The sequence below is a fragment of the Leptodactylus fuscus genome, chromosome 3 (genome assembly GCF_031893055.1).
Source record: "Leptodactylus fuscus isolate aLepFus1 chromosome 3, aLepFus1.hap2, whole genome shotgun sequence".
In the NCBI taxonomy this organism is placed as follows: Eukaryota; Metazoa; Chordata; class Amphibia; order Anura; family Leptodactylidae; genus Leptodactylus; species Leptodactylus fuscus.
The window spans coordinates 8,139,432-8,156,324 of record NC_134267.1 but is presented as its reverse complement, the minus strand read 5'-3'; the positions used below and the strand labels follow the sequence as shown (position 1 = coordinate 8,156,324).

At 43.8% G+C, this 16,893-nt stretch overlaps 1 protein-coding gene across 1 annotated transcript in view; it reads left to right on the top strand.

The window, feature by feature from the left end:
- The window catches only part of TTC7A (tetratricopeptide repeat domain 7A), a 229,847-nt gene extending 213,223 nt beyond the window's left edge, over window positions 1-16,624 (top strand). The window contains exon 20 of the mRNA XM_075267023.1: window positions 15,359-16,624. Coding sequence (XP_075123124.1) covers window positions 15,359-15,580 — 222 coding nt within the window. The 3' untranslated portion in view covers window positions 15,581-16,624. The remainder of the gene's footprint in view (window positions 1-15,358) is intronic.
- The last annotated feature ends 269 nt before the right edge of the window (window positions 16,625-16,893 follow it).

Below are 16,893 nucleotides of genomic sequence, written 5' to 3'. Positions count from 1 at the left end.
GTTCCAAAACATCCCAAAGGTGTTCTATAGGATTCACGTCAGGACTCTGTGCAGGCCAGTCCATTACAGAGATGTTATTGTGGTGTCACCACTCCGCCACAGGCCGTGCAGTATGAACAGGTGCTCCATCGTGTTGTAAGATACAATCGCCATCCCCGAATTGCTCTTCAACAGTGGAAAGCAAGAAGGTGTTTAATACATCAATGTAGGCCTGTGCTGTGATAGTGCCACGCAAAACAACAAGGGGTGCAAGCCCCCTCCATGAAAAACACCACCACACCATAACACCACCGCCGCCGAATTTTACTGTTAGCACTACACACGCTGACAGATGACGTTCATCGGGCATTCGCCATACCCACACCCTGCCATCGGATCGCCACATTGTGTACTGTGATTCGTCACTCCACACAACGTTTTTCCACTGTTCAATCATCCAATGTTTACGCTGCTTACACCAAGCGAGGCCTCGTTTAGGCATTGACCTGTGTGATGTGTGGCACCCAATCACCTGACCACGTTCGAAGTCCGTGAGGTCCGCGGAGCGCCCCATTCTGCTCTCTCACGATGTCTAATGTCTACTGAGGTCGCTGATATGGAGGACCTGGCAGTAGGGGGCAGCACAATGCACCTAATATGAAAAACATATGTTATTGGGGGTGTCTGGATACTTTTGACCACATAGTGTATATATATACTATCATAAAGGATGACTTCTCTGTTGGAGAATCTGTCGCAATGTCCACCCGTTACAGTTTTAAAATGATGACCACCCCGCAGATCCCATTAAAGTCAATGAGATCTGTCAGATTTTATATGTAATTGCTACTTTAGTGGTCCGCCAATCCCTTGTCCTGGTCTTCTGATGGACCAGAACAACAGATAGGTCAACACTATTGTGAACTTAATGTAGCGAGTCATATCAAAGGGCTGTCTTAAAACCGTCCATGTTGTAGGTCCCGTCTTCAGAAATTTCACCCGGCCATATAATTTCCCTGCTGTGGCCATTACCATGGAAATAATATTATGTTCCAGTCATTAAGCTGTTAATGGATTTATGATCTGACTTATAGAGGAGAGTCCTAAGTGGTTCAGCCTCCTCTATAATTGGGCATTTGGAGACTTGTGTTCAGTATGGCTTCTTATAGGGAGTGCCCAGATCCCAGATAGATAGGTTAGGGTCCTCTGGATTAAACAATGTGAATCGCTGCTGCCACTGCTGCTGAGATATTGCCATTTATGTTACTATTCACATGAGCTCTTTGGAGCACCTAGGGTGTTGCCATTGCTCCCAAGAGGAAAGCGGCTACACCCCGGTTGCTCCAAAGTGCTCACTTGTTATTGATAAAAACGGTGATATTTCGGCAAAGTTCAGCAACAAATGCGCCGTCTGTGACTATAGCATTATAAGCCTGTCCAGCTGGATATAGCTCTGTGTGCAGCTCGTCTGCCACTCCCTGATGTCTGGGTAAGGGGCCGTGCTCCATCATTCCTTGGTCTCTGGGGAAGGGGCTGCACTTTATCTCTTCCTGGAGACTGTAATAGTCTATGACATTTTTCTGTTAATTGACTCTTATTCATTGCAGCTGCCATAAAGTGCACCTCCGCCCCCTCCCACTGTACTGTCTGTACAGACATCAGACATTCTCTATAAAGGGTATTCCAGGCAAAATTTGCTGTGGGCAGGGGATGGTGTAAAATGCAAAAGACGTGATACTATTCTACCCCCCCCCATCATCCTGATGCTAATGCCCCTCCATATTGCAGCCAGTCATTGGCCTCTGCAGTCATGTGCGTAGTCAGATATGGCAATGTCGGAGAGGGCAAAGGCCCCACATCTAGGACAGTTGGGGGAACAATAGGCAACATTTTTTTATGTTCTATAATTTCTTCCCTCATCAGGGGTTTTTTAGATACCCCTAAACCACTCAGCATACCCAAAATTGTTACTGTCACCAGGCCCAAAACAAATAGAGATGGCAAATGCCAATGGTGGATGGGCTCTTACACTCAGATCTGCGTCACTCTAGTCCAAGGCCTGTCACTCTTAGGCCCCTTGTCGTTGCAGCAGCGTTCTACTGCAGCCAAGTATAGCCCTGGTGACCGGACAGAGCCGCAACACTGTGCTCGGGAGCAACATGATACCAGCCGGACTACCCGAACTGTGTGAGAGCCCTACCGGTAGCCAACTCTCTCACTAGTACCATTCTGTACAGGTCAATGTCCAATTCTTTTGGGGTGTCTGTTTTCTATTCTCCTTACGCAAGGGTCTACTGTACTGGAAACATTTTTTAAATGATCTGTGTTAGTTCGAGGTAGGTCTTATTTTTGGGGAACCCTGGTAGTTTGGGTTTGGACTGAGAAATCTGGCTGTTGTACTGGCTGGGTAGTCCAGCCTGGAGTCCCCCATGTGAGCGGGGCCTAAGGGTATGTTCATGACAGATTCTGTTTCACCTTTTAATAGTAGGCAGATACTTCTGAAGTGTCTGGCCCCGATCTGTAGGTAGATTCCACCCCGAAATTCGCATTAAAGCGAATGGGGGTAACCATATACCATCATTTTATTAAACAGGAATATCCCTTTAACTGTGCCATGTCTGTATATAGCGTCTGTATTTTCCTGAGACGCTGAACCTTTGCTCCCGCTGTGTAATTACACTGTAATTCATGCAGAATATACCGCCATACTAGCGATTGCCCGTGGTCGATGATAGAAAATCACCTCGTAACACATCTCTTCTATCCCTAATGGGAAATCCAGCCGTGTTTGTTCTGTGGAACATCAGTGCGGGGAACCGGAGTCAGCACAAAGCTTCGCCGGGGACCGTGTCAGTAAAAACCATGTCATTGTTTATGTAGGCCGATGGAAGGATGGATGGAAGCACATTTAGGTCATTGAAGGGGTTGGTCAGGGGGCTAAAATGTTTTGTTAAAGGGGCAGAATAGGACAACAAAAATAACCATTCCCTTACCGATCTGCCGCTGCCATTCCAACACTCCCACCTGTGTCTCTGCATTAGAGCGGGAGCAACAGGAGATTGTGGGTGAGAAATAAAAAAATTTTAACCCCTTTTGTAAAACATTTCATATCGCTGGACACCCCCTTAACTTTTAAACCAACTTTGCAAGAATGACCGGGACAGGAGATTATAAGAAACTTTGTAAGATATCTCATCATTGGGCCTCTTTCTGTTCTTACCAGGTTGTTTCCTCCCTTCCGTCTGATAAAATGACTTTCACTCTGAAAATCTCTGCAGTGTCCATGATTAGACACAGATTACACAAGACTATAGAAGTCTATTGAGAAGAAAGGGGAGGAGTGAGCAAGAAGTGCAAGAGATTAAAAAAAGGCTTAGGCTACATTGACATGAACAAGGGACAAAACTTTGGTGCCCTTCGAGTGCAAAACGGCCGTGAGAAGTGCACGTTTTTCACTTGAGAGGTATACATATGAGTGTATGGAGGGATCCCCAAAAACAGCTACAATGGGACAGGACCTATATTTTAATAGCCCATTACAACAGAACGTCAAGAATGGTGTACTGACCAAAAAAGAAAGGGATTATGTTCTGTTTAAAAACCCCACTATGGCCATAGTCCACCATTTTCCCAAGATCCATAAAGATCCCATACATCCGCCTGGACGCCCCATTATTTCTGGGGCAAGTTCTATTGCAAGGAATATGTCACGTTACATAGACATTCAGCTTCAGACATATGTTGTTAAACCACCATCATCTCTCAAAGATTTCGTCAATTTGATGGAAACAATATTACCCTTGAAATGGGAATCCGGTGATCATTGGGCTACACTGGATGTGTCAGCCCTTTATAGCAACATCGATCATAACCAAGGGCTGGAGGCTGTAGCATAGTTCCTAGATAAAGATACCACTCTGCCCATCACCCAAAGAAATTTCATTTTAGAAGGGATCAGATTTATACTAACGCACAACGTTTTCTCCTTCCAACAAAAGAGATTTATACAAACTAAGGGGACCGCAATGGGGACGAAATTTGCCCCTTCATTCGCGAATCTCTTCATGGGGTTCTATGAAGGACAATTTATCATCAACCATCAACCCTGGTCCACCAGTATTAAATTCTAAATGACCTCCTCTTTATATGGCAGGGATCCCAGGAATCCTTTTGGGAATTTACATAATGACTGGGAAAACGTGTATTTATCGATTACAATAAAGCAACATTTTACTGAATACTTTGGGAGTAAGCACGGCGCCACTTCCGTGATCCGGATCCTGTTAATTCTTCGTCCCTTGTGCATGTTCAGGGCCCCAGCAGCTGTATATTACTCTGGTCTTCTACATAGCAGAACCGCTCCCCAGCGAAACATGACTATCTAACTGTGCGCTCGGTACCCTCTACCTACCGTGTTTCCCCGAAAATAGGACGTACCCCGAAAGTAAGGCATGGCAGACATTTTGCTGCTTTGCCTAATATAAGGCGATCCCCCGAAAGTAAGACGTAGTGAATAGAAATGAATGGAAGCAGCCGGCAAGCGGGGGGTTAATCGGCGTGCCGGGCGCTTCCATTCATTTCTATGGGAGCGTGTGTGGGCACCGACCGGAGGCATTAGCGCTGGATGTCTGCTGACACCAGCAGACACCAGGCGGCTATGGCGGCCGCCCGACTCCCGGGTGGCTGCCATAGTTAAGCACCTGGCATCCTGCCGTCATTTCTTTTGAAGGCAGGTTGCCTATCTGTAATGTATTACAGGGGGTTAATAAATGCAAAAAAAGAAAAAATAAATAAAATATATATATATATATATATATATATATATATATATATATATATATAGTATTAAAAATTCAAATCAACCCATTTCCCTAGAACACATATAAAAGTATGTAAATACTGTGAAACACATACCGTACATGTTAGGTATCCCTGTGTCCAAAATCGCCTGCTCTACAAAGCTATAAAAATATTTTTATACTGTACAGTATTTAATAAATGTTAATTTTTATATTTAGCAATATATGTGAATTCTTCTTTGAAAAAAATAAGACACCCCTGAAAATAAGACATGACGCATCTCTGGGAGCAAAAATTAATATAAGACACCGTCTTATTTTCGGGGAAACAGGGTACATACAACAGAACATCAAAGTAGGTCAGGTCGATAGCCTCTATTCACAAACATTGAAATCAATTTAAAAAATGGACGCCACATGGCTTTTATTCGCTGCCTTTGTCTGATGCTGGAACTAAATAGGATCTTACTATCACAACCAAAGCACTTTATTCATGTCAATTTAAACCAGTACTTCTCTCTCTATGTCCTGCGTGGTCTGTGGTTTGGGGGTTTTGTTGTATCATTTGTGTTCGTATACATTTCTAACGGGACACGGTGAGTGAGTTATGGTAAACTCAGCTCTGCTACATCCCTGTAGCCCTTGTCTGTCTGCAAACCTTCATGTCTGATATATGTCAGATCACCAGATGTACTATGTACAGTAACGTGGCCATAGTCAAAAACTTTGGCCAAACAGAAGAGCGTTCAGACAAAACTAAAGAAAAACTAAATTTGCTTCCGACCGCAATAGAAGGCAAGAGAATATATTCAGCGATTCTATAATATCCTTCTATAGTCACAATAGTCGCCACATGCAGGGTCGCAATCCAATTACACCGCACGGAAAGAAAATCTAATTTCTTGCAATCCGTCAGAGAACAGATTTCCAAGAACCATTGTATGTATCCGCTGATGGGCTGTAAAGAAGCCGCACGAAATGGGATTTTATTTTTCCTCGCCTTTGTGTGCTCTGTTTTTGCATGGAGATGATAGAAGGATATAATGGAGTTGCCGTATAGGCTGTTCTCTTATTGGCGCCCCCTACAATGTCACCTTTGTACTGCAGTAAAGATCCTGCTCAGTTGGTTTTCAAGTAAGACTGGAGAGAAAAGCAGAAAACCCAATGTAGTCCCAGTATGTGTGTGTGTGTGGGGGGGGGGGGGGGGGGGGGGGGGGGGGGTATAGGAACCTGAATATGTTCGAGGCAGCGATAGGGCAGAACACTTTGATGAATCTGAGATGACCTGATAGTTTGCTACAGTGTCTGCAAAGATAAACTTTTTGTTTGCACAGCAACCCATGCTAGAAAAAAGAAGTCGCACTGCGATCTTGTGACTTATTGAAACAAATGAATGTAGAATAAGGAAAGACATTTAATAGCCAACTTATACTACAACTATACTACAATATAATGAGTAAAGAAAATTGACCGGACTGCCCCTTTAAGCCATGGCCCATAGGTAACGCAGTATAAGGCGCTGTCCATTGTGTCATCGGATCCTCTAATCACCAAAGGGACGTCTAGTCCAATGAGCAGGAATGAGAGTCAGCGATGTAGAAGAGATACTGTTAAGGAAGATGTAATTACAAGGGGCCCTGTCATGTAAGGAGACGACTGCTGACAGATGGCGGAGAGTACAAGTCACATTAGTGTGTCACTGATAAATACCGCTTATAGGGTGAGTGGCTGCGCCGCGGGGAGGGGAGAACGCTCGCACCATCACTCATCTCAACCACAAGCTGCAAAAGGTTCAAGGTTTAATTGAAAGGCTGACACTACACTTAGGCTTTATGGGATATAATAGGGAAAGGTTTTTTTTTTTCCCCCTTTGTAGACAATACGTCCATTCCAGCGCTGCGCGGTAATATACGGCTCCGGTGCTGAGTATTATGCTGGGCTGTAACTATTGTGTGCAATGCTTTGATATAAAGCCTTTGTTTCATCATCGATCTCATGTGCACTTTGCCGCCGGTAAATAAGTGTCTGCAGTTTTATATCGCACCGCAGCAAGCCGTCATATGGGGGAGACTGCGATGTGCTGCGTCAGGCCGATACAGGAGGACAGAGGTAGCAGAGCCGGGAGCATTGTATGCTGTTTATTTTATTCAAGGTTATAATGTGTCCAAATGTATTCATAAAAAAGAACTGAGGTAGTAACCTGAACCTGTATATGATAAAGGAGAGAAGCTGAACTCTGTGATATATATCATATCATATAACCCTATATATCACACAGCTCAGCTTCTCTCCTCTATCATATAACCCTATATATCACACAGCTCAGCTTCTCTCCTCTATCATATACCCCTATATATCACACAGCTCAGCTCCTCTCCTCTATCATATAACCCTATATATCACACAGCTCAGCTTCTCTCCTCTATCCTATAACCCTATATATCACACAGCTCAGCTTCTCTCCTCTATCATATAACCCTATATATCACACAGCTCAGCTTCTCTCCTCTATCATATACCCCTATATATCACACAGCTCAGCTTCTCTCCCTCTATCATATAACCCTATATATCACACAGCTCAGCTTCTCTCCTCTATCCTATAACCCTATATATCACACAGCTCAGCTTCTCTCCTCTATCCTATAACCCTATATATCACACAGCTCAGCTTCTCTCCTCTATCCTATAACCCTATATATCACACAGCTCAGCTTCTCTCCTCTATCCTATAACCCTATATATCACACAGCTCAGCTTCTCTCCACTATCATATAACCCTATATATCACACAGCTCAGCTTCTCTCCTCTATCCTATAACCCTATATATCACACAGCTCAGCTTCTCTCCTCTATCCTATAACCCTATATATCACACAGCTCAGCTTCTCTCCTCTATCATATAACCCTATATATCACACAGCTCAGCTTCTCTCCTCTATCATATAACCCTATATATCACACAGCTCAGCTTCTCTCCTCTATCATATACCCCTATATATCACACAGCTCAGCTTCTCTCCTCTATCATATACCCCTATATATCACACAGCTCAGCTTCTCTCCTCTATCATATAACCCTATATATCACACAGCTCAGCTTCTCTCCTCTATCATATAACCCTATATATCACACAGCTCAGCTTCTCTCCTCTATCATATAACCCTATATATCACACAGCTCAGCTTCTCTCCTCTATCATATACCCCTATATATCACACAGCTCAGCTTCTCTCCTCTATCATATAACCCTATATATCACACAGCTCAGCTTCTCTCCTCTATCATATAACCCTATATATCACACAGCTCAGCTTCTCTCCTCTATCATATAACCTATATATCACACAGCTCAGCTTCTCTCCTCTATCATATACCCCTATATATCACACAGCTCAGCTTCTCTCCTCTATCATATAACCCTATATATCACACAGCTCAGCTTCTCTCTTCTATCATATAACCCTATATATCACACAGCTCAGCTTCTCACAGAGATCAGATTGTATGCCACAACCATCTCCAACCTGTGGATCTCCAATCCTTTTGCACTACAACTCCCAGCATGCCTCATTCATCTTTTTACAATCAGAGCATTGCTAGAGTTTGTTTCTCGACCTATGTGTAGGTGGGAGCAATAACAAAATGGTAAATTTCCTGCAGTCCTATGTAAGAGACAAAGCGCTGCCAGGGTGAGTCACTGTCACTAGCTGAGCAGGATGGTAATACAATATAAAGCCTCAGTAACAGAGCCAATGCAGGAGAGATGAGTAAAGATCTACAATTCATGGAAGAAGGAAGCCTGGACATGATTCAGCAGCAGCAGCAGCAGCGAGAGGTCTTGTCAGTTCGCCATTATTACGCCTCCTTCCTCTGTCAGATGCCGCAGACGTTAGCTCTATATCATTCCAGTGTTTGACCAATTTACATGTGCTGGAGGTAGTTCACATTAAGTAAAGCAGGTTGTCATTGCTGTCACTGCAGATTACATTCTCCTGAGCTGAAGGTTCTGCAAATCACAGCAAGATTCAATAACACAGCCACAAAGTAATCTGTCTCCGCGCAAGACTCCATTCATAGGAATAAAATGTAATGGAAATGAATAGAAATCGGAAAAACGTATTGTTATCATCCGATCCGCAGCGGAAAGGTACTCGCCACCTTCTAGATATCCGTGTATCTGCTCTTTTATTCTACACTAGAAGCAAAGAAGGGCTTTTGCATTGGTGCCGTGTGCATGGGGCAGGATTAGGGGGTATTCCTTGACAGACCCTGCACATACACCAATTGTACCCATTGGATCCCAGGCCAACAACAGATATCAGAAGAGAATCCTTTAGGGCCTGTATATATGGGTCTGCATTTATTCAGCTTCATATTCGACTACAATGTTCCACACAGAGGCATCCTATGAAATTCATGTAACCGCACAGTATATGTTCATTTAATATGGAAGCCTATAAGTGACTACTATAGGCCTATACAGTGGCATGCATCAAAGACGTCAAGATGATATACACTGCAAATGCAACAAGGGTATACAGTTACAATGAAAGGTAAAGCTACTGCATGCACGTGCTGGGTACAATGAATGATATCTGCATGTGACCCGTGGCCCCATTCACTGCCTTCAATGAGCCTGAGCCACAAAATGGAGAGGTATAGGACCTGTCCTGAGGCTCACGAGCACATACAGAGGCCCCATGATAATACACAAGTGTGTAGAAAATAATGGGTCGGTGTGTTAGCCGTGAAAAACACAACTGACACTGACTATACACACGGTCATGTGTATGACCTAACACTGGCAGATAACACAGGATCCACCACTAAAATAGGTGATGTGACGGCTTTACCTCCTCCTGTCTCCTCCCCTTTTATACACAATGACCTCTGCACATGACCCTGAGCACTCGTCTATAGAAATGAATAGATTGCTGCCGTATGTCCATGTGGCTGCTGTAAAGCAAATCCCAGAACTGCTGTAAATAGATGACTGCAGCAGGTCAGGCAGGACAGACTCTCCCCAAAGTAAAGTAACCAGCAGGAGGTATAAAAGTAAAGGGGTCGTCCAAGGAATCCTATTTAATGCTGTTCCTGGGGGTTCCGGGTTGGATCCGATCCTGGATCATGTGATCTGTACCGGCCCCCGGGTTGCTCCACCTACTCTTCCGTTTTCAGACTGTAGTAAAAGGAGGCCGGGTACTCGTCGGAACAAACCGGAACCTCCAGGTCCAGCATAAAAGACCCCATTGGAAATAAGTGATATAAAGCTCCCCGGAAACCTCTGTAACCAAAACTGTACCCCATTTATTATCCAGCATTCGCGACTTTGATAATGTTGCTGCATCTTTCGACCTTCTAGTCTAAGTTTACACTGTATCAATATTGGGTAAGATAAATACATTTTCCCGTTACATTTCCTTCTTTACCGTTTCCATATTAAGTCAATTTTCTTTGAATCTTCGTGGAATAAAACGTACTCCTATAAAGTCGTCACCTCTCCGGTCGGTGTCTGGAGACAGCCGAAAAGGATGAGTTAATATGCGCCTCACATTCCCATCGTATTAATCAATTCCCCCTAAATCTAGTGGCGGACATTATTATCTGTTAAATAATCAGACGGCTGCGCTGTGCCCAGAGTGAAAAGCGTTGAATTAACACCGCCGAAAGATTCGCCTCTGAATTTTCATAAGAAAGCTTCTCTCTGACATGTACTTAATTAAAAGAAAAGTGATGTAAATTGCAGGAATTAAGAACATCAAGGGGTTTCCATACAAATGAAGTCACGGCAGGAAAGAATGACCCAGCACAATCGCGGGCGATACCGGACGTCTTAGAACTTTCTTCAAGGTGAACGGTGTAACTTAAGCATTTACCCTTCCAATATGGCCACCAAGTTTCCGCACAATTTGCATAAATGAATAATACGGGTCATTAATAGAAATTATGTAATCTATCTCATCCAAGAAAATGAAGACTGTCTCACCGATCCCTGCTTTTGCTAAACTGACTTTCACTCTGAGAATTCTGCTGTCTCTGTCCCAAGATGGATTGCAAGTCACTTGAGATAACACCGATCTATGAGCCGATCTTGACTTTTCAGGATCGATTTTAAAATACGATTTCCGATCATTTTTCATTCGAACTCGATCTCGATCCCAATTCCGATCCCAATGCAAGTCAATGGGATTTTTTTATTAATCGTAGATCGGATTTTAAAAGCAATCCTATTCACTATACAGCATGGAATCTAACAAGTGAACGCTTTAATTGTTAGAATCCACGCTGTGTAGTGAATCATTAAAGTAGCTAGAAGATTTTTTTTTAATCCTCTGGCTACTTAGTCCCCCCTGGTGTCCACTTACCTCCAGAGATGGCTGCTCCGGTGCCCGGTGCTTTCCTTCTTCTTTACCTCGCTGCCGCTCCACCCTGCTCTTCTCCCTTCGCTGCCCCCTCCCTGCCAGGTTAGGAGAGTGTGGGCAGGTACTGGGAGGGGAGACGTCTCCCCGCCCTATACCCGCCCATACTCTCCTAAGCCACAAGCCCCGCCTACCTAGCGCTTTAAACACTAACCTGGGAGGCGGGGCAGCGAGGCAAGAAGAAGGAGGGCACCGGAGCAGCCATCTCTAGAGGTAAGTAGCTGCTACAGATGTTTAGTTTAGTCTCCCATTAGAATGAATGGAGGCAGCCGGCGCACAGGGGGTTAAGGCTGTGTGCTGGCTGCTTCCATTCATTCCTATGGAACCGCAGTGGAGCCTTCACACTGAATATACAGCGTATATTCAATGTGAAGGCTAAGCAAAGCATTGTAGGAAAAGATCACCGATCTCGATCCCACATAAAAAGATCGTGTTCGGAATTCTGATGGCGATCGTGAAATTTTCTCGATCGCTGATCAGAATCCGATCTTTTCCGAACACGATCGCTCAACCCTGTGATCTATAGAAGTCTATGAAGATGAGAAGGTACGGGGTGGGGGGGGGGGGGTTGAGCATAGAGTCCACACCTCTGCTCGGGTTCCCGTTCTTCTGTGTATATGTTCATGGTCCCCACTTGGCAACACGAGGAATGGAAACCCGATCTGATTAAAAAGCGGTTACTCGCGGAAACCTGCAAACCCCATAAACTATAATGGGGCGCACCTAGTTTCTTCATCTTTGTCACATAGACGAGGGAGACGGGTAGCCTGAATATCTTGCTATTTTTTAGGGATTGGGGAAATAGAGGCTTCTTCACAGGAGCATCGGCCCAGGCTTACTATTAGATTTGGCCAAAATAATGAATTTTGCAATTTTTATTCTTAAACCGAGGCCCCACATTGCCAAAGAGTGGAGGGTAGTGCACAGCCTCGAAAAAACACTCCATTCACACGTGGAACATGGGACCCCCATTCTCATAAGTGGGGGATCCACCAGTCACACCCCCATCAACAGTCTTATTTTTTTAAGGATAGACTATCAATATTAGATCTACGGGGTCTGGTGTGTCAGACATTGAAATTTATGGGACAGCGCTGCAATTCCTACGCGCCCCGCTACAGTTTGTACGGCAAGGGAGCAGCGTGATTTACGGTATGTAAACAATACAGAGAGCCGCTGTCTGGGTACCGGTGATCTGCTGGGATCCTGGGTGTCGGACCCCTGCAGATCCAAAATTGATGGCCCATCCTAAGGATCTAAGAAACCGGATAACCCCGTTAATATCTGCAATTACTGGACATTGTACATGATCTAAAATGTAACCAAGGCCTTCTAAGAACCTCCAGATTCAGGCCCATCTCGGCTTTGTTGCTGCCGTTAAGACGCCGGGTCCTTTTCTTGTAAACAAATGAGCGTTTATTGAGCTATTATAAGAAGCGATTTAGAGAACGAAATTTGCTGTCAGAGAAACAAAGTAGCAAACTGAAATTTCTGGTGTCTTGTAATTCACCGATAATTGCTTCATATTCAATTACAACGAGCAGTGACATAGAAGATGGCCAAGACGGACAGGAACATTTATCAATATGACGCATGCGGCTGCTATAGCAGCGGAGAAACAGGTCCGGAAGATGAACAATCCGCGGTCAATGGAAGAGTCATTTTAAAGCTGACAAGTCCTTGCACGAGGCAGCGCATTATATCAAGGCAGAACATACAGAGCTAATTAACTCTGCAAATGGACACCCTGGTAATCTAGTCGCTATCTGCCGCAGTTCATTATTCAGCAGCCAAACCTTCTGGAGACTTCCGCACATTTCCCACTTGGTATGACAAGTGAATTGAGTCGTTTAAAGGGGTCGTTCAGGAAGAGATAACTATGGGAGGTTTTCGTCTTAAACAGCACCAAACCTTTTAATGGATTGTACGTTATTGTGGCTTTACCCCGGTGGTGCAGGATTGTAATACCAGATACAACCTATAGACAGCCATGGTGCTGTTTCTGGAAGAACGTAGCCATAGTCCTTTAATTATGTACAAAGATGCCTCAATTTCATTTATCAAAAACAAAAAGGAGAGATACCGCGCGGCCCGTAGTGTGGCACTGTAGTGACACCAGGTAAGTACGGCAGATGGAAAAGCTCACCTTACAAGGTTGTGGTTACACAACTCTATGTCAGCAGTGGGAAACATTTGGCAGAGGTTCCCTCTCTGTGGTGAGTGGAGCTGCAGGTTCCTGACACCTCACGGGTGTAGATGAATACAATATAGGACCAAGAACCAGAAGCGGTGGAGAATCCAGTTGGAAAAGGACCGTGCGCAACAGGAAAAATCGAATCAAACGGTTTTATTGTATAACTCAAACACAACGCGTTTTGGGCATTAAAACTCGCCAGCTGCAATGGTTCTTAACCATGTGACAGAAAGCTATTTCACCTGATGAAGGGCGAGTTTTATGCCCAAAATGCGTTGTGATTGAGTTATACAATAAAACCATTTAATTCGATTTTTCCTGTTGCGCGCGGTTCTTTTCCAACTGGATTCTCCACCGTTTCTGGTTTTTGGTCCTATGTTGTACTCAATTTCAATTGCATCTATGTTATATATATCAATTATATCTATGTTCCGTTATTTCTATGTAAATATTTCCATCTGTCTGTCTTTGCTGTGGCCATAAGGTGCACCTTCTATAACTGGTGGCCGATTCCTTGTTCTGCCAGACCCTCTTCCTCCCAACTCCTCCATACACATGCCGGCTCTGGTGGCGACCTGTGAGAACGAAGGCAATCCTGTATTACTCTAAGATTGAAGAAGAGTTGGCACACCCATATACACATAGTCAGCCAGTCCAGATGGGTATAGATGTCTGTGCTCCTCTATTCATGGGAACTTTAAGTCGTTCACTATCCAACTGGAGAGTCCAAGCTTCATGGCTACTGATGGTGGAGCAAAGCATAGAAGACTTGTTATGTTTACTGTGAACAGTCCTGTTTGGAGTTGAGCCGATCTTGAGTTTTCAAGATCGATTTTAAAATCCGATTTCCGATTATTTTCCAACTGATCATGAAATTTGCTTGAACGCCAATCGGGATCCGATCTTTCCCGATCCCGATCGCTCAATCCTAGTCAATGCTTCTCTATGGGGAAAAATCACTTTTAGGGTTGAGCCGATCTTGAGATAACCTCCGACCTCGATCCCACTGGAAAAGATCACTCAATGCTATTCCTGTTTTCTCTTAGTGATAAGGCTTCTTAAAGAGGACATTTCACCACCTCTACAAAAAAGTCCAAGTCTCCACTCCGCTGATTCTTTGCACTTGCCCCCACCATTCAGGAGCAATAATCTCTGTTATTTCTATACACAGTTATGCTCTATACTGTCAGGTAGGCGGTCCAGGGATGGAGCAAAAAGACAGGGACCACCCACCTGACAGTTGGGCATATAAATGTGCTGAAATTAACAGAAACGATTGCTCAGGAATGGTGAGGGCTAAAGAAAAAATTCCTACTGAATCAGTAGAGTAGATCCTATTGGAGGATGCAAAAAGTTGGAGTCGGTGGAAGGTCGTCTCGTATATTGGTAATGACTGTACTTTTTCTATTTCAGCTCAATGGAAGGGTCTTTGGTTTTGATGACCTATCTGTACGATAAGTCGTCCTTATTTAACATGTGAGGTCGCTGTTGCTTTGTGGGAAATGTCTTTAATTTGGTCAAGAATTTGTACATCATTGTTTGGCCCCGATCCTGGATTTAGCTTATCAGTGGTGGTGCTAGGCGTTGGATCCCCGCCGATCAGATACTGATAGTCTATGCTAAGGACAGGAAAGAATCCTGAACACCTCATTGGTGAATATTTTACATATCGGTCCTTTTGCACTATTATTGGTCTTCCTCTTTTCTCTTCCAAACCTCAATAAAACCTTATAACCGTTACATTCTGTAACTTTCAACCTTTCAAGGGTCTTCGAAAAACTTTATTTCCTTGCAATTTTATTTGACATTTACAAGCATTGAGGCCGAGGGCCCTGGCAACGAATATTGAGTTGTCTGATTCATGAATACCACCAGATATTGGTTAATTGTCAAGTTGGTGTAAAAACTCCCCGAAACATAAATCACGTCTCACCGTAAAGTTCTCTTTTTGTTTTTTTCCAGGGGCTTATACTGAATAGACTTGGGCGGAACGCATTGGCCGAGAAATATCTCCGGGACGCAGTGCAACTCCAAAGCACGTCACACGAGGCCTGGAAGGGACTGGGAGAAGTTTTACAAGATCAGGGGAAGCACGAGGCCGCGGTAGAATGTTTTATAAGCGCGCTAGACTTGGAGTCCAGCAGCCCGGTCATCCCATTTAATGTTATTCCTCGGGAACTGTAAAAAAAAAATTCTCACAAAACTGAAACATTCCAATTCAGAAGAAAAATTCCTGCAGTAACGAAAGAGATTTTATTTTTGTAAATCGTCTCCTAATTCATTTTAATTAGAAACGTTCTGTAAATTCTGTATAAGATAAGTAGTGAGATCCCTAACAGGTACGACCATTCCTTGGGGCCCTTAGTAGCCCCACGTTGCGAATACGCAGCATTCTGGCCTTGTGGAAACACCACGTCAATAAACCTTGCATTTTACATTATCTGCAAAGTGAACGGGATTCTGGCTAACTCTAGGTTCACATTTGTGCCCGGTTTCCGTTCATTGGGTCTGCTTAGGGACCCGAACAGTGGAAATCCGCAGACCTCATAGACTATAATGGGGTCTGCCCGGTTTCCGTCCAAATCTTGCTCACAGGACTTCTCTTTTTGCATTTTTCAAGCAGATTTGGGGACAGAATCGTTGAACGTTGAGCGAGCGCCAGTGGGAATCCAGCCTTATTCCAAGGAATCCAGTTGCAATGGATGTCCATGCACCTACTGGAACTGGATTATAGGTTGCCTCTCATTTCTTACGGAGACATATTGTTCTGTTGGATTCCCATGGCGTGCTCCATCCGGCGCCATATCACAGGTCTATAGTATACAGTGCATGCACCTAAAATGTCCATTCAAACTAATTGTCCAACTTACAAACATCATCACCTGGGGGGCAACACTGTGGCCTTGCAGCGCTGGAGCCCTGGGTTCAAATCCCATCAGGCACAACATCACCTGCACATACAAAGCTGAACATCACAAACAACCCGACGCACCTGTATGTAAAGTGAATTAGAATTAATAAATTTCAAATATTTTTTTAAAATATTTATATTTCTAAGGCAAATTTTTTGACATGTACAAATAATCCTGCCGCACCGTCATCTGCAAGAATATAATTGCTATTTATTCCTGTAAGAATGTTTTCTTATTATGCGGAGATGACAGATCTGCAGAATGTACAGAACTGCGCCGGCGACAGAAAAATAAGTTGTTAATTATACCGTGAGCCCTGAATTGTATTAAAAGTATCTGAAACATCAAGAGATTTTATGATTTTGTGTAACAATGACTCCATCAATGTGTAATTACAATTTATTACAATTTAACTTGCTAATGTATTTTGAATTTTTTAGGCAGATTCGTACGTCAGTGATGATCTCCCCTGCACAAGAGTATAGAAAATGGAGCAGGCGTCTCTATGGACTGGCGTCTAGTCTCAGGGGGGTTCCTAAATGTCTCCAATTCCTGGCATAACATAGGGTATGAGCTTTGTTTTTA